The following is a 23428-nucleotide window of genomic DNA, read 5'->3' on the forward strand; positions in this document are numbered from 1 at the left end:
AAGATAGGATGTATATGAATGGTAAAGGAAGGGACAGAGTAAGTTTTCAAATAAGGTGTGCATATTTTGAAAATGGAGGAGACTTAATATAATTGCTGTGACTCTAGCTGACCGCCAGGTGTCATCCTTTTATAAACTAATGACGCCAGTCAGTTTGAAAATTGTAGTTGCTATGACTCTAGCTGACCGCCAGATGACAGGCGCAGGGCCTCTCCCCTGCGGAACTGCGGTAAAGCTAGCCGCCTCTTCTTTTTACGGAGTCAAGCCAGCTGCTCTTCATTTCAAGTTCGCCCTTTCTGTTTGCCCTCTTCTAGGAGTTACAGTAGTATGTGCTGGCGCGAAGAACAACATCCGGTTTTCAAAATAAAAGTCAGTTTTTCAAAATAAAATGTTACTGACAAGCACTTTAAAAGATTTTTTTTTTTTAATGGAAAACAGTTTATTCAGTATAATACATCACTAATTCACGTTTCATTGGGTATACACTCTTTTTGGTAAATAGGTTCCATGACCTGGTTTTGAGCTGGAACGTTGATTTGTACAGTATTAAGTTCATTGAAAATGAGAGAAAGGTTGAAATTGAGAAAAAAAGAGGTGTGCATCATCCAGCTGACATGCCACTACAATGCAGCACTGATTTGGGTCAATAGGACACATGAACTGGAAGCTATTGAGCAAAAATGCTAATTTTTGCAGTGAAAAATTCATTAAGAATAAGTGGAGACCTAATATAAAAAAATTAAAAGGTGTGCAACATCCAGCAGACATGCCACTACCATGCATCACTGATTTGGGGGTCAATAGGTCACATGACCCGGAAGCTATTGAGCAAAAATGCTAATTTTTGCAGGAAAAAAATAAAAATAAGTGGAGACCTAATATTAAAAACTTAAAGGTGTGCAACATCCAATAGACAAGCCACTATGATACAGCACTGATTTGGGCTCAATAGGTCACGTGGCCTAGAAGCTATTGAGCAGAAATGCTTATTTTTGTTGAAAACATTTCATTAAAAATAAGAGGAGATCTAAAATGAAAAAACAAGAGGTCTGGAAGATCCAGCAGACATGCCACTACCATGCAGCACTGAGTTGATGTCAATAGGTCACGTGACCTGGAAGCTATTGAGCAAAAATGCTAATTTTTGGTGATAAAATTCATAAAAAATAAGTAGAGATCTAAAATGAAAAAATAAGAGGTGTGCAAAATCCAGCAGACATGCCACTACCATGCAGCACTGATTCGGGGTCAATAGGTTACATGACCTTGAAGCTATTGAGCACAAATGCAAATTTTTGCAGGAAAAAAATTATTAAAAATAAGTGGGGACCTAATATTAAAAATTTAAATGTGTGCAACATCCAGCAGACATGCCACTATGATACAGCACTGATTTGGGGTCAATCGGTCACGTGACCTAGAAGCTATTGAGCAAAAATGCAAATTTTTTGTTGAAAAAAAAATCATTAAAAATAAGAGGAGATCTAAAATGAAAAAATATGAGGTGTGCAACATCCAGCAGACATTCCACTACCATGCAGCACTGATTTGGGGTCAATAGGTCACATGACCTGGAAGCTGTTGAGCAAAAATGGTAATTTTTGTTGAAAAAAAATCCATTAAAAATAAGAGGAGATCTAAAATGAAAAAATAAGAAGTGTGCAACATCCCGCAGACATGGCACTACCATGCAGCACTGATTTGTGGTCAATAGGTCACATGACCTTGAAGCTATTGAGCACAAATGCTAATTTTTGCAGGAAAAAAAACATTAAAAATAAGTGGAGACCTAATGTAAAAAAATTAAAAGGTGTACAAAATCCAGCAGACATGTCACTATGATACAGCACTGATTTGGGGTCAATAGGTCACGTGACCTAAAAGCTATTGAGCACAAATGCAAATTTTTGTTGAAAAAAAAATCATTAAAAATAAGAGGAGATCTAAAATGAAAAAATAAGAGGTGTGCAACATCCATCAGACATGCCAGTATGATGCAGCACTGATTTGGGTCAATAGGACACATGAACTGGAAGCTATTGAGCAAAAATGCAATTTTTTGTTGAAAAAAATTCACTGAAAATAAGAGGAGAGCTAAAATGAAAAAAATTAAGACGTGTGCAACATCCAGCATGCATGCCAAATGTGGAGGAGCAGCAGGTTTACTCTGAGTCCCTCCCGGATAACCGAGCTTCTCACCCAATGTCTAGGGAGAGTGAAGGAAACACATTAAGGCCGCTAAAAAAAAATGAAATGAAAACTACACAGCACATGTGTATTGGCGCACAGTGATCAATTGAATATTTATTTGCACAGGTCGCACTTCCACACTTTTGCTGCCCTTGCTCTTTTTAATTCCTTTTCACTAATGCCCAAACACTGAGGACGTAAGATATCGAGTCCGGGCTTCGGCCTGCTTGGGTGGAGTTTGCATGTTCTCCCCGTGCTTGCGTGGTGTTTCTCCGGATACTCCGGTTTCCTTCCACATTCCAAAGACATGCGTTGCAGGTTAATTGAACACTCCAAATTGTCCATAGGTGTGATTGTGAGTGTGAATGGTTGTTCTCTCTGTGTGTCCTGCGATTGGCTGGCAACCAGTTCAGGATGTACCCCGTCTACTGCCCGAAGCCAGCTGGGATAGGCTCCAGCGCCCCCCGCGACCCTTGTGAGGACAAGTGGTTAAGAAAGAGATGGATGGATATATATATATATATATATATATATATAAGAATTTTTTGCCCGCCAAATTTGAAGAGCATCTTTTATGTGTTTATTTACATTTAATGTTATGAGTACGTTTTTTTAATTGCTGTTGATCCACTGCTCACTCTCATCCTTCTTTAAAAAGAAAAACTAACTATCCCAATATTTTGACATGAACAAATATTCTGAATGTCATACGCAAACATTTATAAATGCTTTACTTTAATCCAAAGTTATGTTTATTGCTCAAACACAACCTGTGCTACCTTTAACGTAACCATCCGCAATCAACTAAAGGATCATCTGGGCTCAAAATTAATAGTGATTAATCTGCGTTAATACATGTTTAATCTGATATTTTTTTGTGATTAATCATTGAGTTAATGCTTTAACTTTGACAGCACTATTAAATAAAAACAGGGAAACATAGCAGTGCAAATAGATGGCTGTATTAAGCATCATAATCACATCACGCCACATCACTGGTCTACTAGGAGTGCAGCTAATTGTAAAGTCTAGTGGCTCTGTGGTAGAGTGGTCATCTCCCATTCCAGAGGTTGTGGGTTTGGTCCCATGCTGATGTGATCATGTCGAAGTGTCCTTGAGCAAGATACTGAACTTCCAGTTGCTCCTGATGCTGCGTCATCAGTAAGTGAATGAGTAGTTGAATGTAAAGCACTTTGAGGGCCTTGTAAGGTGGAAAACCGCTATATAAAAGAAGTACCATTTATTGGTGACAAAGTCCAAAATCCATCAGTGCTGCATCGTAATGCCATGTCTGCTGGATGATGCACACCTTTTAATTTTTAATATTAGGTCTCCACTTATTTTTTCTTAATTTTTGTCAACAAAAATTAGCATTTATGCTCAATAGCTTCCAGGTCATGTGACCTATTGACCCCAAAATCAGTGCTGCATCATAGTAGCATGCCAGCTGGATGATGCGCACCTCTTTTTTTTCTCCATTTCAACCTTTCTCTAATTTTCAATGAATTTAATTGAATGAATTAATTTATTTATTTTGAAAATTCTGACTCATTTCAGGTCACTTGCCCTTCCTCATGTGGCGTCAGTGTCAACCCTGATTCCTGATTGTGTCCACCTGTTTCCCATTACCTTCATGTGTTAAATGGTCTGCATCTCCCCTCTTGTGCCAAAGTGTTTTCGTCAGAGTCACTCTAGCCCAGTCACAGTCATAGTCCTCAGCCTTGGTGTCCTGTCTTCTGTGTGAACTTTTGTTTGTAACTTTGTATAACCACAGTATAGTTTTAGTTTAGGAGTGCTTTTGTTTTGTTTGTAGATTGGACGTCCTCCCTTTTGGAGCGCCTTTAGTTTAACATTTTATAGCCTTTGTTTTTCCCTCTAAACGAGTAGTTTTATGTTTAATCTGACACGCCTTCTCAGTACACTTTGGCCAGTATGAACCCAGCAGACAGGAAGCAAATGACCGCAGCGCAGCAAGCTCAGGAAGCCCGTCTCTCCCAGCAAGAGGGATTTCAGACAGCCATGGCAGCGCAAATGGGTCAGATCTCAGCACAGGTACGGGACCTTCTGGACCACCTGCATCGCACCACTAGCCCTCCTGCCGTGCAAGAGAGCCACGCCGGTTCCGCCCGTGCCGTATGCCGGGTTGGGAATCAAGCTAGCCTCCCCTGAGCGATTCTCTGGGGACCCAGGAAAATGCAAGGCATTTCTGACTGACTGTGACATTTATTTTGAGCACTCCCCCCAGGCCTTTCCCACAGATCGATCCCGGGTGGCACTTCATGATTTCCCATCTGACTGGGAGAGCCAGAGTCTGGGCCACGGTAGAGTGGGCACGCAATTCCCCACTCTGCGGCTCTGTCACAAACTTCCGAGCCGCCCTTTAGAGGGTCTTTGATCCAGCCTGTTCAGACCGGGAAAAGGCCAGGCAGCTAAGCAGCATGAAACAAGGAAAATACTCCATGAGTGACTACGCCATCCGCTTCCACACTCTCGCGGCAGAGAGTGGCTGGAACTGAAGGTATTATTTGATTACTTTATTAAGTGTAATCCTTGCGTGTTCAAAATGATTGCATTGAGATCTCAATGAAGAAGTTTTCTTTGCAAAGATTTATTTGAGAGCTCTCAAAGACACAGTTAGGGAACCCACTTCTGAAAGCAATGTCGAGCCCTCAAGTGTGTACTTGAATACAAAACATCCACTTATTTATAGTCAAAAGATAAAAGGTTCCTCTTCCAGCCTGTTGATTGAACAAAGGAAAAGTGATGATAATAGACAGGCATGTTTATACAGACATGTCGACTCCTAGGTTGAACAAAGGTGTAATGTTGATAGTAAACAGACATGTCGACTCCAGTTCCCCTCCTAGGTTGAACAATGGTGTAATGTTGATAGTAAACAGACATGTTTATACAGTTCCCCTTCTTGCTCGGGGAACAGATAAGATTACACAGGATTTGACCTTAGACCTTATAATTTTACGACCAACTGACAACAGACTCTGATAACTTCATGCACATTCCTATCTAGGGTAAGAGGATCAAATAAAGTTCACAAAATCATTATCCCACTGTATTTTTTTAACTACACTCATGATTATATCACATCTATATGCTTATAAGTAAATTAAAAAACAGTAAAACTATAAATTGAAAATGTTAAATGTCTACAGAACTCCACAGTGCTCTATGACGTCTTCCTCAAGGACCTGACGACGTCCATCCAAGAGCAGCTCGTCCCAGTTGATCTGCCTCTTGACTTGGACTTGGGCAGAGCGCGGCTCTCGCAGGAGGAGAGACGGCACCGACAGCTGAAAGGTCGGTGCTTTTACTGCGGTAAACCAAGATCACCTCGTGTCCGCCTGCCCAGCCAAACGGACCAAAGCGGCGAGTCAAGTTACGACTCCAGAGTCGGCCCCACAAAAACTCATACCAGTGAAAATCATTCACCGCACCACTTCCACAGACTTCCATGCCCTGATAGACTCTGGGGCAGATGAGAGCCTGATAGACTGGGGGCTTGTGAGACATTTTAGTGCCAAGACTGAGCCGCTGATTACGGCCATTAAGGCTAGGGCACTTAATGGTAGTGAGTTATTCACCATTACACACATCACAGAACCCATTGAGCTTCATGTTGGCAAACATAAGTAGCACCTAGTTTTTCATGTGTTTCAGTCTCCTTCACAGACTCTGGTCCTGGGACACCCATGGTTGCGTGAACACAAGCTCCATGTGAACTGGTTGACTGGTGACGTTTTGGGATAGGGAAAGTATTGTGTGAGCCATGGGGTTGGTTCACCAATTCAGGAAGCGGACATTACAACTGTTAATCATATTTCTGTTCATTCCTTCACAGACTCTGAATATCCAGATCTGAGCATCGTGCCTCCTTGCTATCATCACCTCCAGGAGGTATTCAACAAGACCAAAGCCATGTTGCTCCCACCGCATCGTGCCTATGACTGTGCCATAGAGCTGATTCCAGGTTCCACCATTCTCAAGGGCCACCTATACTCTGTTTCAGGACAAAAGAAGGCGGCCATGAAGGAATACATCAAAACTTCCCTGAAGGCTGGACTGATTTGTCCTTCGTCATCACCAGCGGGAGCGGGTTTCTTTTTTGTGGGGGAAAAAGGATGGTTCCTTACGGCCTTGTAAAGACTACAGCCCCCTTAATGACCTTATAATCAAAAACCATTATCCCCTCCCTCTCATGTCGTCCATGTTTGATAATCTTCAATGAGCTAGTGGCCATTACGAGTAACTAGTCATGGCAGAGAAAATTGTTTTCATGCCAAAACCATGTCCTTCCTGTGCTTTGTCGTAGCCCCTGGGAAGGTACAGATGGATCCAGCTAAAAGTGAGGGAGTGGCCCACACTTGTTAGCCGAAAGAAGGTTCAGCAATTCCTTGGGTTTGCTAACTTTTACAGACGCTTCATCAGAGGATTCAGCACAATAGCTGCCCCTCTGCATGCCCTCACCTCTCCTCTGGTGAGGTTCAGCTGGTCCCCGGAGGCGGAAGCCGCGCTCCAAGCTCTCAAACAACGCTTTGTCATAGCACCAATCCTCACAATGCCAGATCCACAGCGGCAATTTGTTGTGGAAGTGGACCCTTCCAATGAGGGGATCGGAGCCGTTCTGTCTCAGCGTACAGAGAAGGATGGAAAGATGCATCCCTGTGCCTTCTTGTCACGACGACTATCCAAGGCAGAGCGTAACTATGATGTAGGGGACAGAGAGCTTCTGGCTGTCAAAATTGCCTTGGAAGAATGAAGGCACTGGCTTGAGGGGGCGAAGCATCAGTTTGTAGTCTGGACTGATCACAAGAACCTAGAATACATACGCAAAGCCAAGACACTCAACCCACACCAGGCCAGGTGGGCGCTGTTCTTTAACCGTTTTTCCTTCTCTTTCACTTACAGGCCGGGGTCTCTTAATGTCAAGCCAGACGTCACGTCTCTACGACCCCGAGCCTGTTGCTAAGGAACCAGAACCCATCCTTCCCCCGAACTGATGTGCCAGAAAGACCATGCACACTAAAGTGAAAGTAAAACCATTTTGAGGATATGATGCGGTGGGTGCTTACGGCGAGCAGTTTAAAACGCTGCGAATATTTGGCGCACAGAAGATTTAACTGAGACAAACATGCATTGCAGGCGCAGTATTAGTGGTATATAGACGCCCACAAACAATAGAAATATTAACTTTCCGTACATTTGCTATAATGGGGGGCGTATATGAGAAACCACTTCATGACAGTCAAGGGATTCACAAAACTCACTACAACACTAACACCATTAACAATAGAACATCAAAATTAAAGTTACCGTTACAGATGTACGACCATGTGTATACTACAGAATGCAATTTGCTAAACTGTGGGTACAGTTTTCTAAACTGTGGGTACAGATTAGCAAAATCATACCCTGGCACCAGAGGCGCTCCGTAGGTCCACTCACTTTCAAAAGTCATGTTAAAGGAATTTCTTAAACAATCTTTACAATTTCAAATATATTGGCTCATCTATATTGCACTTAAGGCAGCGTGATGTTTTTGCATATTATGGTATTTTTACATATAGGCTGTTTTTTTTTACAAGCGCAATAAAAATATTGACAACAAAATCAATTTAATACTATCACTATTGTATTCTGAAGACATACAATCTTATGTGTTTTAATCATTTAAAATTTATACTACAGTACTGTCAATTAATATACAAATTGAGGAATTATCATTTTTAATTGTAAAATTAACAGGAATCCTTTGTTTTATGTGTCGTTGTGTGAAGAGAAGATGGGAACATGTCAGTTTACCGCATTTTAATCATCATGTTCAATTAAATGAAGTCAATTCAAATGAGTCCCCACACCACCCCCCTTTCCAGTGTATGCACACCACGAATCGAATCAGCCAATGGCTGTGCAACCAGTATGACGACATTGGCTGTAACATACAGTATTTATTTGCGCGCTGCCAGTGCCATACTCGTGCGGTTAGTGTGCAAGAATCGTTCAGGTGCAAAGTGGGTGTGATACAAATCACATTTGTCACTGTGTGCGGGACACATTTGTAAGTATATGCGTTTAACTGATTTCATGATGTTTGAAAGGATGATGCCGAAATCATGCTTATTGCCTATTTGCACTGTAAGGCAAACATTTTATTTTGCCGTTTCGTTCTGAATCGATTGTCTGTAGATTATTCCACTGTTATATGAGCGATGTATCATTAATGTAATGTTTTACGTATGTCGGCATTTTGGGAGCGACGGGATTGTTAGTCGTTATGATAAAAACAAATTTGCTTTACATTGAACGGTCAGTTTGCGCATGTATGTTTCGCCAATGGTTGTGTGCTTCATTTAAGCGACGCTTTCGCCACTGGGACGTCAATAACTTGTTTATCCGTGACCTGATGTGAGTGCGTCTTTGTTTGCTGCTGGTCTGAGCAGCGGCAGTCAGGGCGTCTTTGTTTGATGGGGATTGTCATGCCTGTGCTACCGAGGTGGGAGGGGGTGGGGGTTGTAGATAACACCCAACATTGTTGTTCATGCCACACCAAAAACAGTAAATGCACATAATGGAGTAATATAACAAGGATCGTCAAACAGTATTGCATGGCGTCATTCACCCAACCCCTTTGTAATTAGGTCATGCATTGATGTGTGGATATATGAATACGATCACATTTGTTGTTGTTGTTTTAAACAGTATTAGTGTGAGCATTCGTAACGTTAATGTGCGACCTATCATGAAAGTATCCCTCATATAATTACATAATTTCATCACAGGAAACTGTTGCTATATAAAATTCACCATTCCACTCCACTTATTTCCCTGAGTTGACAATCTTTCTCAAATGCGTAAATATGTAATATTTTATCGTTCGCATCTCCTCAGTGACCCAATCCATTGAGAACTCTCATTATCATTTATCCATGCAAGATGCTGTTTAAATATTTGCTTATTTACATCAACGAAATCTTAGCAAAATTGAGTGAAATAGGACTCAATGTGGACGATTGTTGACGCCAAAACGTTTTTTTATTTTTTTTTAGGATGGGCGGTGGTTGGTTGCAGTTTTGTAAAAGGCCATGGGGTGTCGTCACTGAGCTTAGTTTCTAAGATTTGCTGTTTTGTATAGTCAAATTAATGAATCACAACACATTTGCTCCTTTTAAGGTAAATCAACGAGCATCATTTCTAGATGGCAGCCCCCAAAGGTGAATATGTCTGTTATTCTTATTCATAATAACACTGAATTGTTTTGATTTGCTGATTTTATTGTACACTTCTCTATAGATATTCAGGTCAAGGAACTTGACAAGCGGGCCTCTGGCCAGGCCTTTGAGGTTATCCTTGGTGTTCCTACCCCAGACACTAAGGGTGACTTCCCCTTGGCACCCCCAAAGAAAAAGGATGTCTCACTGGAGGAAATTCAGAGGAAGCTGGATGCGGCAGAAGAAAGACGCAGGGTAGAAATTGTTTGCTTCATTTAGTTGTTGAAGTAGTTTGTCAGGGCATGTGTCCAAAAATTGGAAACAAAAATATTTATTAAAATGTATTCCAACGTTCCATTTCACCGCTGTTCTGTGAAAAACACAATTTGTGTAAATTTTTACGTTTATGGGATTAAACTGAACGCAGACATCCCAAAAAAGGACATACATGTTTTTCATAGGACAGTGACGATTCTCCATGAGAATAATGATATAGGAATAACATTTCTGTTTTTCTTTTCCAGAATCATGAAGCTGAGGTTTTGAAGCATTTAGCAGAAAAACGTGAGCATGAAAAAGAAGTGCTGCAGAAAGCTATGGAGGAGAACAACAATTTCAGCAAAATGGCTGAGGAGAAACTCAATCAAAAAATGGAAGCCAACAAAGACAAACGCACAGCAATGATGGCAGCAATGAATGAAAAATTCAAGGAGAAAGTAATTATCATGCTTTATTCAAGTGATGTTTTGCCACTACGGTGTTGGAATTAATTTTGTTTTCTCTTGACAGGACAAAAAATTGGAAGACGTGCGAAAAAATAAAGAAACCAATCAAACCAACTTGGAAGAAGATACTCCAGAAGACTGAATTAGAGTGGATGAAAATTAATGTGAATGCGATGTAATTTTTGTGTTTTACCTTTCTTTTTTGTTGTTATTGATGTTAACCGGTGTATTTGTGTGCATTTCCCACTTGAAATTTTTTTTTAATCCTCAAGCTAGAAGTGTTCTTGTGCTTATTGTGTGGCTACCAACCTCAACACCGTTAGTAATGAAATGTGTTTAACATGCTTGCATACCTTGCAACCTTATCATTCCATGTAGTTTTGAAAAGGTCTTTAAGTTTCTGTTGTTTACTTTTCATTATGAAAGGTCAAATATGTAGCACAAGTTCTGAAGAAGACACAATTTGTTTCACAAAGCTGGGTGCCATTTTGTTGCACATGGAGATATTGCTTTATTTTGCTGTTCATCTAAAAGTGTCTTACTGTATGAAGCATGTACATTTATGCTTTCATTAGTACCAAATGCATTAATTGTGAGAAGTTAATGAGCAATACTTCTCAACATTTCAACTGTATGAGTGACTTTTCTAGTTGTATTATAAACAAAAAGACTGTTGACAAGTAAATATTTACCACCTGCATGTAATCTGTTAACGTCACACTTTTGAAATATACTATTTTCACTGATTTATTCCTTATTCTGTTTATTTTCTCTTCCTTTCTTCACAAACTTCTTTTTTCTATGCTACTGTGTTCATTGAACTTCTCTTGTAGAGCGCCTACTCTACCCAGTTTCCGAAGGGAGGGGTTCTATAAATTCCTAAAATGGAAAAGATAGTAGGCTAAATGCAAAGCACTGCCAAATTACTTTAATATGAAAAAAACAATTCAAAATAAGTCTCTACGACAACGCACCCAATCCCCCTCTGCCGCCCTCTTTTGGCTGATTGGTATTGCTGACGGACTTGATGATGGCTAATCAGTAAATCAATGTTTTTATCTTTTATATAGCTCGGCCACAAAGGTGGTCTTAAAATAATTTGTAGAGATTAATTTGGTGTCTGTACTTTATACATGCCTAATGTATTAATATATTATTTGTTGATAGCATTTATATCGTATTGCTGACGGACTTGATTATGATGGCTAATCAGTAAATCAATGTTATTTTTTATATAGCTCGGCCACAAAGGTGTTCTTAAAATAATTTGTAGAGATTAATTTGGTGTTTATACTTTATACATGCCCTAATGTATTATTATTAATATATTATTTGTTGATTTATATCTGACAGGCTATGTTTATTTCCTGCTATTAATAGTCTAATGCTATTTCCCTTTTCACTTTATATATATATACAGTATATATATGCCGCGAGCACCGGGACGCCTGCGCCATGGTGTTCACGGAGACATGGCTCCACAGCGACATCCCAGACTCTTTGTGTGAAATCGAGGGATTCTCACTCATTCGCGCCGACAGGACTGAGGCGTCGGGAAAAAGCAGAGGTGGGGGCGTCTGTATTTACATTAACGACAACTGGTGTCGGAATTACGCGGTGCGGCAGATCACCTGCACCCCCGACGTGGAGCTTCTCTGCTTGAGTCTGAGGCCGGGTTACCTGCCGAGGGAGTTTGGAAACATTTTCCTCTGCGCCGTGTACGTTCCGCCCAGCGGTAACGCCGCCAGCGCTGCCGCCTTCATCTCCGACTGCGTTCAACAACAACTGCGACGGTGCCCGGAGGCCCCCGGTTTTCATCTTAGGAGACCTCAACCACTGCAAATTGGAGCTGTCTCTCCCGAGTTTTCATCAGTATGTAAAATGTGGAACAAGGGGAGACAGAGTCCTGGACAAATGCTTTGGGAACGTGAAGAACGCATATGTGAGTAGAGCCCCCCCCCTCCAACTCAGACCACAACACAATTCACCTCATCCCAACCTACAAAACAGCTCTCAAACGTAGCAAACCACAGAGAAAGACTGGTAAAATCTGGTCTCATGACAGCATTGAGACCCTTAAAGGATGTTTCCTATGCACGGAGTGGAATACCTTTCATGGGCTGGATGTGGATACTGCTGTTGTGACTGTAACTGACTATATTCAATTCTGTGTGGACAACATCATACCAACAAAGGAAATAACTGTTTACCCCAACAACAAACCGTATAATACTAAAGAGATTAAAGACTGTTTTAACCGCAAAAAAAGGGCATTTAAGAACCAGGACAGAGCCCAGCTCAAACTGGTTCAAAAAGAACTCAAACACATGCTTAAAAAAGCAAAAAGGAAGCACAAAGAGACTATAGAACAACACTTTGCTGCTAACAACTCCAAGAAAATGTGGGACACCATGAGGAGGATCACCAACTTGACTCCTGCTCAAAAAGGTCTCAGCACCCTAAATGACCTCCAGAAGGCAAGGGCTTGACTTTTATTTAAGATTCGAAACCCAGAACTTCTCCTCTGAATGTGGGAAGGTCCTGAGGTCCATTTCAGTGAATGAGCAGGACTCAAGGCTGGTGATTCATCCCCATGACGTCCAATCTGCTTTTAGGTCTGTCTGCACATAAAAGGCCTCAGGACCGGATGGGATATCTGCCCTTCTGCTAAAATCCTGTGCAGAGGAGCTCACAGCGGCATGGCAGCCCATCTTCCAGAGATCTGTGGACTCACACTCCATTCCCAGTCTCTGGAAAAATCAGTAATCACCCCGGTTCCCTAAAAAACAATGTCCTGTGGTCAATAATGACTTCAGGCCTGTGGCTCTAACTTCCATTGTCATGAAGTGTTTCGAGAGGCTGATGGTGACTCGGCTCAGGGGGGAGGTGGATGCACACTTAGACTCCCTTCAGTTTGCCTACAAGCGGGGTCGCGGCACTGACGATGCTATCAACAGCATCACACATCTGGTCAGCAAACACCTAGACGGCCCGAAAACTTATGCACGTGTGTTGTTCGTTGACTTTAGCTCAGCGTTCAACACAATGCAGCCGCACCTGCTTTTGGGTAAATTGAAGGAGATGAATGTGAACCCGTACAACCGAGGTGGTATCACTCCTTCCTGACACAGCGCACACAGCAAGTCAAGGTCAACAGCTCCCTCTCGGAACCCAGATTGATAAGCACGGACGCCCCACAGGGCTGCGTCAGCTCCCCGGTCCTCTTCACGTTGTACACAAATGATTGTGTGACATCACACCCAGAGAACTTTATCATTAAGTTCTCTGATGACACAGCTATCGTCAGCTTGCTGCAGGCCTGCGGTAGCCCACTGGACTATTTCTCAGAAATAGAGAAATGTGTCCAGTGATGTGACCGGAATCATCTTGTGCTCAATGTGGGGAAGACAGAGGAGGTGATATTTGATCCAAAAACTGTTGGTGACCACAGGCCAGTCGTCATTAAAAACAACCACATCAGGTGGGTTCATACAGGTATCTAGGGGTCCACATCGACAACATACTCAGCTGGAGGGAGTCTCTGCTCCAAACTCCAACAGCGTCTTTATTTCCTATGCAGACTTAGGGTCTATGGAGTGGAGCAGAGGATCATGCTGTTGTTCTACCGGGCTGCATTGGAAAGTACAGTGATACCTCAGCTGACGAACGCTTCAGCTCACGAACTTTTCGCCTCACGAACATTAAATTTGCGAGCATATAGTCTCAGCTGACGAACTAGTTTTCGGCGGACGAACCAAATCACGTGACATGAGAAATCACGAGAAGCTGACGCACGCTCACGGCGTCCTAGTTCATCACCGCCTTTCTTTGAGTGCGGACATGGTTTGTGTTTGGTAGACATTTTGGACCATTTTGGAGTGTACTTTTGCTATCATGGGACTGAAAAAGACCCAACCACAGGCTAGTGTTAAGCCTAAGAAGACCTTAAAGAAAATTACGGTCGAGCAGAAGAAGGAGATCATCGAAAAACACGAACGAGGTGCGCGTTTGTGTGACTTAGCGTCCCAGTACCAGTATGCTAAGTCTACCATTGCTACCATCCTTAAGAACAAGGAAGCTATTAAGGGTGCGTGTGTGGCTAAGGGTGTTTCTGTGTTGTCCAAGCAACGGTCTCAGGCAATAGAAGAGGTTGAAAAACTTCTGTTGATTTGGATTAATGAAAAGCAGCTAGCAGGGGACAGTGTGAGTGAGGGTATTATCGCCGAGAAAGCACGGCAACTTCACTCGGATATCATCAAGAGGCAACCTGGAAATTCGTCATCCATTGATGATTTCAAGGCTAGCCACGGATGGTTCGAGAACTTTAAGCGTCGTACAGGTATTCATTGTGTCATTCGTCATGGTGAGGCAGCCAGTTCTGACGATAAAGCTGCCAAAGCTTACAAGGAATCATTCCTCAAGATTGTGTTAGAAGAAGGCTACGTTCCTCATCAAGTGTTTAATGCTGATGAAACCGGCCTTTTTTGGAAAAAGATGCCTAACCGGACTTTCATTACACAGGAAGAGAAGTCCGTCCCTGGGCATAAGCCTATGAAAGATAGGCTAACCCTCCTGCTGTGCGCCAATGCCAGTGGCGACTGTAAGATAAAACCGATGTTGGTTTATCACTCAGAAAACCCAAGGGCCTTCAAGAAAAAACAGGTGGTTAAATCCAAGCTTCCTGTAATGTGGAAGTCCAACACCAAAGTTACTTACTCGTCTCCTGTTTATGGACTGGATGCATGATGTTTTCGCTCCTTCAGCGAGGAAATATCTCGAGGAGAAAGGACTCCCTGTCAAGTGTCTTCTTCTCCTTGACAATGCCCCAGCGCATCCACCAAGTTTGAAGGAGGAACTTCAAGGTGATCTTGAATTCATCAAGGCCAAATTCCTCCCTCCCAACACAACCCCCCTCCTGCAGCCCATGGACCAGCAAGTGATCGCAAGCTTTAAGAAGCTTTACACTAAGGCTTTATTTACTCGGTGCTTTCGCGTGACCAATGACACCGACCTATCCCTTAGGGATTATTGGAAGGACCATTTCAATGTGTATCATTGTGTTCAACTGATAGAAAAGGCTTGGCATGATGTTACCTTTCGAACCTTGAAAGCAGCATGGAAGAAGTTGTGGCCCGCATGCATCCTTGAGAGGGACTTTGAAGGATTTGATCCTCAAGACTCTGTTGTTGTGAACAACATTGTTTCCATGGGACAGAACATGGGACTCCAAGTGGATGCAGATGACGTCGAGGAGCTTGTTGCTGGCCATAATGAGGTCCTCAACACAGAGGATTTGTTTCGCCTTCAAGAGGACAAGCAGAAGGAAGCCATTCAGGAGTTGTCATGTGAGGACGAGGAGGAGGAGAAGGCTGCAGCATCAAGTGAGAGCATCAAGACCATGTTAACTAAGTGGAGTGATGTGCAGGCTTTTATCGAGCAGTACCATTCAGAAAAGACTGTGGCTATGAGAATCATCAACATGGTGAATGATAATGTGATGCCTCAGTTTCGTAAGACCTTACAACTCAGAAAGCAACAGGTGTCAATTAAGAGGTTTTTAGTCAGCACAAAGGATAAAGAGTCTCCTAAAAAGCAAAGAAGAGAAGCCACACCGGAGGTTGAGTTACCTACAGTCCTTATGGAAGGTGACTCTCCTTCCAAACAGTAACTCCCTCCCTCCCTCCTCCTCCCACTCCATTCCATCAAGCCATCAACTACCATCACAAAGGCAAATAAAACGACTTTATTATACAGTACAGTCTATTTCTTTAATTACAATACAATAGCACATTTATTATACATAAAATAAGGTATATTTTGTGTAGTTTTAAGGCTTATTTAGTAGAAAATTATGTTTTATGGGGACCTGAGAACGGATTATTCTCATTTTAATGGTTTCCTATGGGAAATAAATGTTTGGAAGACGAACTTTTCGCCTCACACACACTTTCTCGGAACCAATTAAGTTCGTGAGCTGAGGTATCACTGTATCATCAGATACGGCATTGCGGCCTGGTACGGCAACCTGACTGTGCAGTCAAGGTCACAGATTGCCGGTCTGGTGCGGACTGCCATGAAGATCATGGGGGTCAGGAATCATCCTTCCCTACAGATGCTTTATGAGCGGTCCGTCACCAGACTGGCACAGAAAATTATTACTAACCCGACTCACATTCTGCATCATGAGTTCCAGCTACTGCCTTCCGGCAGGAGATTCAGGGCCCCCAAAACCAGGCTGAACCGCTACAAGAACTCATTCCTGCCGACATCCATCAAACTGCTTAACAACCGACATTAACCCAGTGCAATAAGATATATGGTGCAATGTTGTGTGTGTGTAATATATGCAACCGTGCTGTACATACTCATGTGTATATATATATATAGGAGTGTGTGCGTGTATATGGGTGTGTGCAGTCCTCATGTATGTACTCTATACACATGTACTATTCTGTGAAGACTTCTGGAAAGTCTTCTACTTATTGCTGCACTTCTTATTTATTTAATTTGAATTTTATCTCTTTCTATTCTGTTGTTTTCTCTTTACTGTAAACTGCAGCTGGACGGAGTCCAGGAAAAAGTTCCCCACGGGGAAAATAAAAGTATATCGTATCGTATCGTATCGTATCGTATTGTATCGTATCGTATCGTATCGTATATGTAGGCAATATATTCATATCACTGCTGTCGACAGACAGGTTGAGGACTAGCAGGCGTGAGAACCCGAAAGACTCAACTGAAAGATGATGTGAGTCTATCGTGTTCTCGTGCCTGCCAGTCTGAAACCAGGGCCGCATTTCCTGTGTATAGCCTAAGCAATGTGTCCGCGGAAATGATCCCACACAATCAGACAAGCAGAGCGTTTACGTGTAAATACGGCAAATCTAATGTATGAATGGGGTGGCGGGTAACGACTCTAGTGTAACCCAATATAGCGGAGTAAGAGTAGCGTTCCTTCTTCACACATCTACTCAAGTAAAAGTAAAAAGTATTGTTTGGTAAAACTACTCTAAGAAGTTTTTTTTTTCAAAAAGCTACTCAAGTAAATGTAACAGAGTTAATGTAACTCGTTACTACCCACCTCTGACAATAGGTTGCCTGTCAATGGGTTATTTTAGCGTGATGTGTACGTTGCTGAGAATCGGTTATTTTGCCATAAGTGTTTTTTTCCTGTCTTGCTTCGCCAGGTGGTTTGTTGCTGGCCATGACAATAACTACTGCATTTGCCATAGCCTACGTTTCAACAAGTTGAAAATAATGCAATGCAGACATAATAAAGCCAGAAAAATGAGGAATTAACTATGTTTACTTATTATTTTACTTATTTCTCATTGTCTGTGAGGCTCCTGTCCACTCGTTACCTCGATGAAGTAAAGTTGCGTGTGCGCAAATACCCCATTGCATTATGGGTCGAAAAATGTCGACCCTAAATCATGCACTGCAGACTTTATAATAAATCGTAAAGTTACGAATAAAGAATGTTTTTTTCTACTTAATTTTCCAACGAATTGGTAATGTGGCCCAAATGCCTAAAAAAACAGGCATGCACAAATAATACGTGGCATTATGGGAACTAACTTTGTAGCATGTAGCCTACAAGTACGTTCAAACATATTTGCGAGTATGTTCGAACATATTTGCGAGTATGTTCGAACGTATTTGCGAGTATGTTCGAACGTATTTGCGAGTATGTTACAACGTATTTGCGAGTATGTTACAACGCATTTGCGAGTATGTTACAACGCATTTGCGAGTATGTTACAACGCATTTGCGAGTATGTTCGAACATACTCACCAGCCAAAAATGTTTACTCCACATTGGCAGCTCTACGCTTCCGTAGGATGACGGCATCAAATGGGGGGAAAAAAGAGAGAAGAAGCTAACGTGCTCCCTACGTTTTCATTACGGTTAGTTATTACAAAATACTGTACTGTATTTAAGTTCTGCATCCTATTGTTTTCTCCTCTTTTGATCGTGCCACGATCATTACAAGCTTATACAATGCATGCCATCATGAGTGGCGTTGTATAAGAAGTGGAAAAGAAAATGTTACACCATACTTTTTCTTTAGTTCTTAGTGCCTGGTACCACCAAAGGTATATCGTGAATAATAGAAAACATGGAATACATAAGAGCAATGTGTTTGGCAGTACAATGCCATAATTAATGATGTAAGAATTTAAGTGATTTTGGTTACAGGACAACCATACAAAATGACTAGTTATCAGCTGTTAAAATCAACGTATTGGCCGAAAATAATGTAAGTTTTACTAAAATGAGAAACATGGTTGATCTGACTATTTTTCCATAACTTAAGATAGATATCTAAAAATCTGAGCGTTAACCTTGGGTTTTGTCTTTATTACCAGGCGAAAAAGATGACAAAGGATACAGAATACACCTGTGACACCACAACAGAAGTGCTAACGACACCACGAGAAGAAGAAGACGGAGAAGTTGTCACGGTTGTGTCACGGAGCGGCGTGGTGTCTGTCGAGGTGAGGCGTAGAGGACCCGAAATGCAGGGAGGCAGGAGAACCACGGCAGGAGTGCGGGTTAGACAGTTGTACTTTATTTGTACAACACAAAACCAAAAAGACAAAACAAACTCCGGGTGTGACCGTAACAAATGGCAATGATCCCACAAGGGACTGATCACCACCCGGGAATTAAATGCACCCACACTAATTAGGGGATTAGTCACACCTGGGGCCAGGCACAAGTGGCTGAGGGCCCGGATTGGTCAGCCTGCGGAAGGGCAGGCATCCACTCAGGACCAATCGGGGCCCTCAACCAAAGCCAGCTCTACCCAGACATGACAGTACCCCCCCCTTAAGGGACGGATCCCAGACGTCCTAAACAAAGTCACCGTCTGTAGTGGGACCCGGATGAAGGCTCCGGCGTAGAGTCCAGGGACTGCAGCGGCACAGGCGATGATGCCAGGGGCTGCAGCGGCACAGGCGATGATGCCAGGGGCTGCAGCGGCACAGGCAAATGATGCCAGGGGCTGCAGCGGCACAGGCGATGATGCCAGGGGCTGCAGCGGCACAGGCGATGATGCCAGGGGCTGCAGCGGCTCAGGCGATGATGCCAGGGGCTGCAGCGCAGGACGTACGCCGCCGGAACTGGAAGCGGGCGCTGTACGGGGGCCGCCAAAACTGGCAACGGGCGCTCAACCAGCGCCGCCGGAAACACTGGCAACGTGCGCTACGCGAGCGCCACCAGAAACATCGGCAAGGGCGCTGCCATCAGCGCCGCCGGAAACACTGGCAACGTGCGCTCCGCGAGCGCCGCCAGAAACATCGGCACGGGCGCTGCCATCAGCGCCGCCGGAAACACTGGCCACGGACGCTACACGAGCGCCGCCAGAAACATCAGCAACAAGCGCTGCACGAGCGCCGCCAGAACTGGCCACGGGCGCTCCCCATGCGCCGCTGGAAACTGGAAGCGGGCGCTGCATGCGCACCGCCAAAACAGGAACGGTACCTGCCTCTTGATCCGCTGGGTCCGTTTATGGTGGGATCATTCTGTCACGGTTGTGTCACGGAGCGGCGTGGTGTCTGTCGAGGTGAGGCGTAGAGGACCCGAAATGCAGGGAGGCAGGAGAACCACGGCAGGAGTGCGGGTTAGACAGTTGTACTTTATTTGTACAACACAAAACCAAAAAGACAAAACAAACTCCGGGTGTGACCGTAACAAATGGCAATGATCCCACAAGGGACTGATCACCACCCGGGAATTAAATGCACCCACACTAATTAGGGGATTAGTCACACCTGGGGCCAGGCACAAGTGGCTGAGGGCCCGGATTGGTCAGCCTGCGGAAGGGCAGGCATCCACTCAGGACCAATCGGGGCCCTCAACCAAAGCCAGCTCTACCCAGACATGACAGAAGTGGAGTGCAAAAAATATCGATATTGCGATATTGGCCCATGCAATATATGCATATCGCAAAGACATGCAATAAGTTTCAAATGGAATTTTATGCTTTTATCTGAATTTGACCATGCAGCCGGTAGCGAAAATGTGCACCGCCATCCACTAGTTAAACATTGTCGAGAGGTTATTACAATTAATTAACTACGAATATATTGAGTTTACTTATTTTGCTGCACGAAAAATATAATGTGTTCATTAGATAGTAAACATTTCATTTCCTTAGGCACATTTTAAATATTGCAATAATATTGTTTGTATTGAAAATTGTATAATAAGTTAATACATGAATAAGCACTTTACTATTTGCTGCAATGAAGAATTGCTTCTGCTTGCAATGAACAATGCTTTGCTCTGCTCCCACACTCACATTCACATAGCTAGATTAGGGCAGCCGCATCTAACAGCTGATTAACAGGAGATGACTCATGATGACTACAAGAACAAAAACATCTAACCTAGCAGAATGGATTGAGCCAGTCCGCCAAGATGCGCCTGTTGTCTGTTAAGAAATGATTGCAAACTTGACCACACATACTCAGCACTCACATGCACACACTCATAGACAAACAAGTACACTGTGTTCCAACTATGCCTTGTTTCCCCACCCCTGAGAATTGGAACACCCATGTAACTAGGGGCGTACAAAAACTATAAAAAGGAAGGATGAGGAGAAGTTCTTTAGAGAGTGCAATAGTGAATTGTAGGAGACAGTTCCTCTCCTCTTTCCTCGCGAGCTGTCTAAAAAAACGAGTGTCTTCTCTTTTTTTTGTGTCTTCTTCTTTTCCTTTCGGCTTTCCCTGCAGGGGACGCCACAGCGAATCAGTTGCCTCTATCTAACCCTGTCCTCTGCATCCTCTGCTATCACACCAACTACCTTCATGTCCTCTTTAACTACATCCATAAACCTCCTTTTTGGTCTTCCTCTAGACCTTCTGCCTGGCGTTTGGAAACTCAGCATCCTTCTGCCAATATACTGACTAACTCTCCTCTGGACATGTGCAAACCATCTCAGTCTGGCCTCTCTGACTTAATCTTTAAAGCCTCTAACATGTGCTGTCCCTCTGATGTACTCATTCCTGATTCTATCCATCCTGGTCACTCCCAAAGAGAACCTCAGTATCTTCATCTCTGCCACCTCCAGCTCTGCCTCCTGTCTTTTCCTCAGTGGCACTATCTCCAGACCAAACAACATAGCTTGGTCTCACCACAGTTTTATAAACCTTTCCTTTCATTTTAGCTGAAACTCTTCTATCACACCTAACACTTTTCTCCACCCGTTCCAGCTTGCCTGCACACGCTTCATCACTTCTTTTCCACACTCTCCATTGCTCTGGACTGTTGACCCTAAATACTTAAACTCACTCCTCCACCTTCTTGGTCTGTTCTCCCTGTAACCTCACTCTTCCACTTCCGTCCCTCCCATTCACACACAGATACTCCGTCTTGCTACGCCTAACCTTCATTCCCCTCCTTTCCGGGGAAAACATCAACGCCTCTTGCTTCTCCTTCACCTGTTCCCTGCTCTTACAGATCACAATGCCATCAGCAAACATCATAGTCCATGGAGATTCTTGTCTAACCTCGTCTGCCATCCTGTTTATTACCATAGAGAACAAGAAGGGGCCCAGAGCTGATCCTCGATGTGGTCCCACTTCCACTTTGAACTCCTCCGTCACACCTACAGCACACCTCACCACTGTCTTACCGTCCTCATACATGTCCTGCACCACTTGAACATACTTCTCTGCTACTCCAGACTTCCTCATACAAAACCACAGTTCCTCTCTGGGCACCCTGTTGTAAGCTTTCTCCAGATCTACAAAGACACAATGCAGCTCCTTCTGACCTTCTCTGTACTTCTCTATCAACATCCTCAAAGCAAATACTGCATCTGTGGTACTCTTTTTTTGGTACGAAACCATACTGCTGCTCACAAATGCTGTAACAGGATTATCAAGAGAAAAATGAAGGCTACCAGACGCAAAAACAAAGAGCTGACTGACAGCAAGCATTAAGAAAGCCTGGGGCTTCCAGGACCCCCAGGCAATGCCACGGGCCACGGCACATTGATGCAGTGATTAAGACAAAGGGATTCGCAACCAACTACTGAAGATTGACATGGTTTTGAAAATGAGTTGATGATGATGAAAGTGATTTCTTCAGAGCATTAAATTTTTTTTGAAATCCTGTTTTCGTGGGTTTTATAAGATGGAAGCCAAAATAATGTAAAGATTAAAAATAAATTAACTCTTTCACTGCCAAAAACATTAAATGACGTTTAGTAAAAACCTACGGAGGGCCGCCAAGGACGTTAAAAGACGTTCTCCAATTTATTTATTTTTTTGGGGAAACTGGTGGAGGAAAGCCTTGGCCAGCTGTGGTGAAAGTTTCAAGCAGATCTAGTTAGCCTAATGACTATTTTTGGCCCGTAGATGGCAGCAATGACTCTCTTTTGACAAGATTGGGTAGGCGTCAGTAGAAGACGTGAGGCGGAGCTAGAGGGGACAATGGCTGGGGAAGGGAAGAGAACATGGCGACCGGTTGCAAGCAGCTCACGCTTGTGCAGTTTTTTTCAAAGACGAACGACATCCACCAACGCTAAAGAGCACATTGATGACGACGATGATCATCATCGATGATGAAGATGGTGACTCCGAGGTTGATGCTGAAGTTGCAAGCGTTGAAGCGGCGGCTATGACGACGTCATAAAGGTTCACCGGCTAGCGATGCTAACACCGGAAAACGCGGAGCACAACCGAGCACGCTCAGGCGGTTGTCAATCGGACGACGAAGAGTGCCCCAAGTCCAATGCATATTCATCGGAGTAGTGGGTACAGTCTGCTACTTGCTATTCCCCGGAAAAAAAGGCAGTCAAGAAAGTGTAACATCTGCTTGCGAAAGGAGCCATCGCAAGTGAAACTAATCTGTTGTGCAAATCCTGCTGCGTCTCCTTGCACACATGGGAGCGTTACAAAAAGAAAAACTGTATTTGAAACATCCACATAATTGTAAATAGTACCACAGTTGCACACATTTGTAAATAGTTTGCGAAATTGTTTTGTCAAATTGTTACACTGTTGAATGGAAATAAACGTATTTTGCAACCAAAAAACACTTTTTCATTGTTGGTGATAGCGTTTTACAGAAGTAAAGCACTATTTAGGTGTTTGTGGCATCATTCATGGACAAAAAGAAGTGTACAATTCACTAGAGTGCGTGAAATAACATCGTTTCACAAAAAGCTCTTTTTCTCCGCTTTTTGTTTCAAAACAGAGCATTTCGGTGAAACTAACCATTTTCTATTGTTGATTACTGAAGAACGGAATAAGGTAGAAACAAACTTTTTTTTC

General features: G+C 43.1%; 2 protein-coding genes across 2 annotated transcripts; both read left to right on the forward strand.

The window, feature by feature from the left end:
* Positions 1-8111: 8111 nt before the first annotated feature.
* stmn1a (stathmin 1a) lies at positions 8112-10884 on the forward strand. The gene is made up of 5 exons (XM_077549505.1): positions 8112-8263; positions 9376-9416; positions 9496-9668; positions 9938-10129; positions 10203-10884. Exons 2-5 carry the CDS (start codon positions 9401-9403, stop codon positions 10278-10280), a joined length of 459 nt encoding a protein of 152 aa, XP_077405631.1. The 5' UTR covers positions 8112-8263; positions 9376-9400; the 3' UTR covers positions 10281-10884.
* A 709-nt stretch (positions 10885-11593) lies between these two features.
* Positions 11594-19227, forward strand: LOC144037518 (uncharacterized). Its single transcript, XM_077549054.1, has 2 exons — positions 11594-12080; positions 18509-19227. The coding sequence occupies exons 1-2, from the start codon at positions 11594-11596 to the stop codon at positions 18544-18546; spliced, it is 525 nt and encodes a 174-aa protein (XP_077405180.1). The 3' UTR covers positions 18547-19227.
* Positions 19228-23428: the final 4201 nt, after the last annotated feature.

This window comes from Vanacampus margaritifer, chromosome 17 (genome assembly GCF_051991255.1).
Source record: "Vanacampus margaritifer isolate UIUO_Vmar chromosome 17, RoL_Vmar_1.0, whole genome shotgun sequence".
NCBI lineage: Eukaryota > Metazoa > Chordata > Actinopteri > Syngnathiformes > Syngnathidae > Vanacampus > Vanacampus margaritifer.

What these genes read in the sequence shown, in the direction of transcription:
- stmn1a (XM_077549505.1), top strand. An exon ending in CGGCAGAAGAAAGACGCAGG is followed by an intron (nt 9,669 to 9,937) that starts GTAGAAATTGTT and finishes TTTCTTTTCCAG; the next exon opens with AATCATGAAGCTGAGGTTTT. An exon ending in ATGAAAAATTCAAGGAGAAA is followed by an intron (nt 10,130 to 10,202) that starts GTAATTATCATG and finishes TTCTCTTGACAG; the next exon opens with GACAAAAAATTGGAAGACGT.
- LOC144037518 (XM_077549054.1), top strand. Translation starts at nt 11,594, where the DNA reads ATGGTGTTCACGGAGACATGGCTCCACAGCGACATCCCAGACTCTTTG. An exon ending in GGAACGTGAAGAACGCATAT is followed by an intron (nt 12,081 to 18,508) that starts GTGAGTAGAGCC and finishes CTTTATTACCAG; the next exon opens with GCGAAAAAGATGACAAAGGA.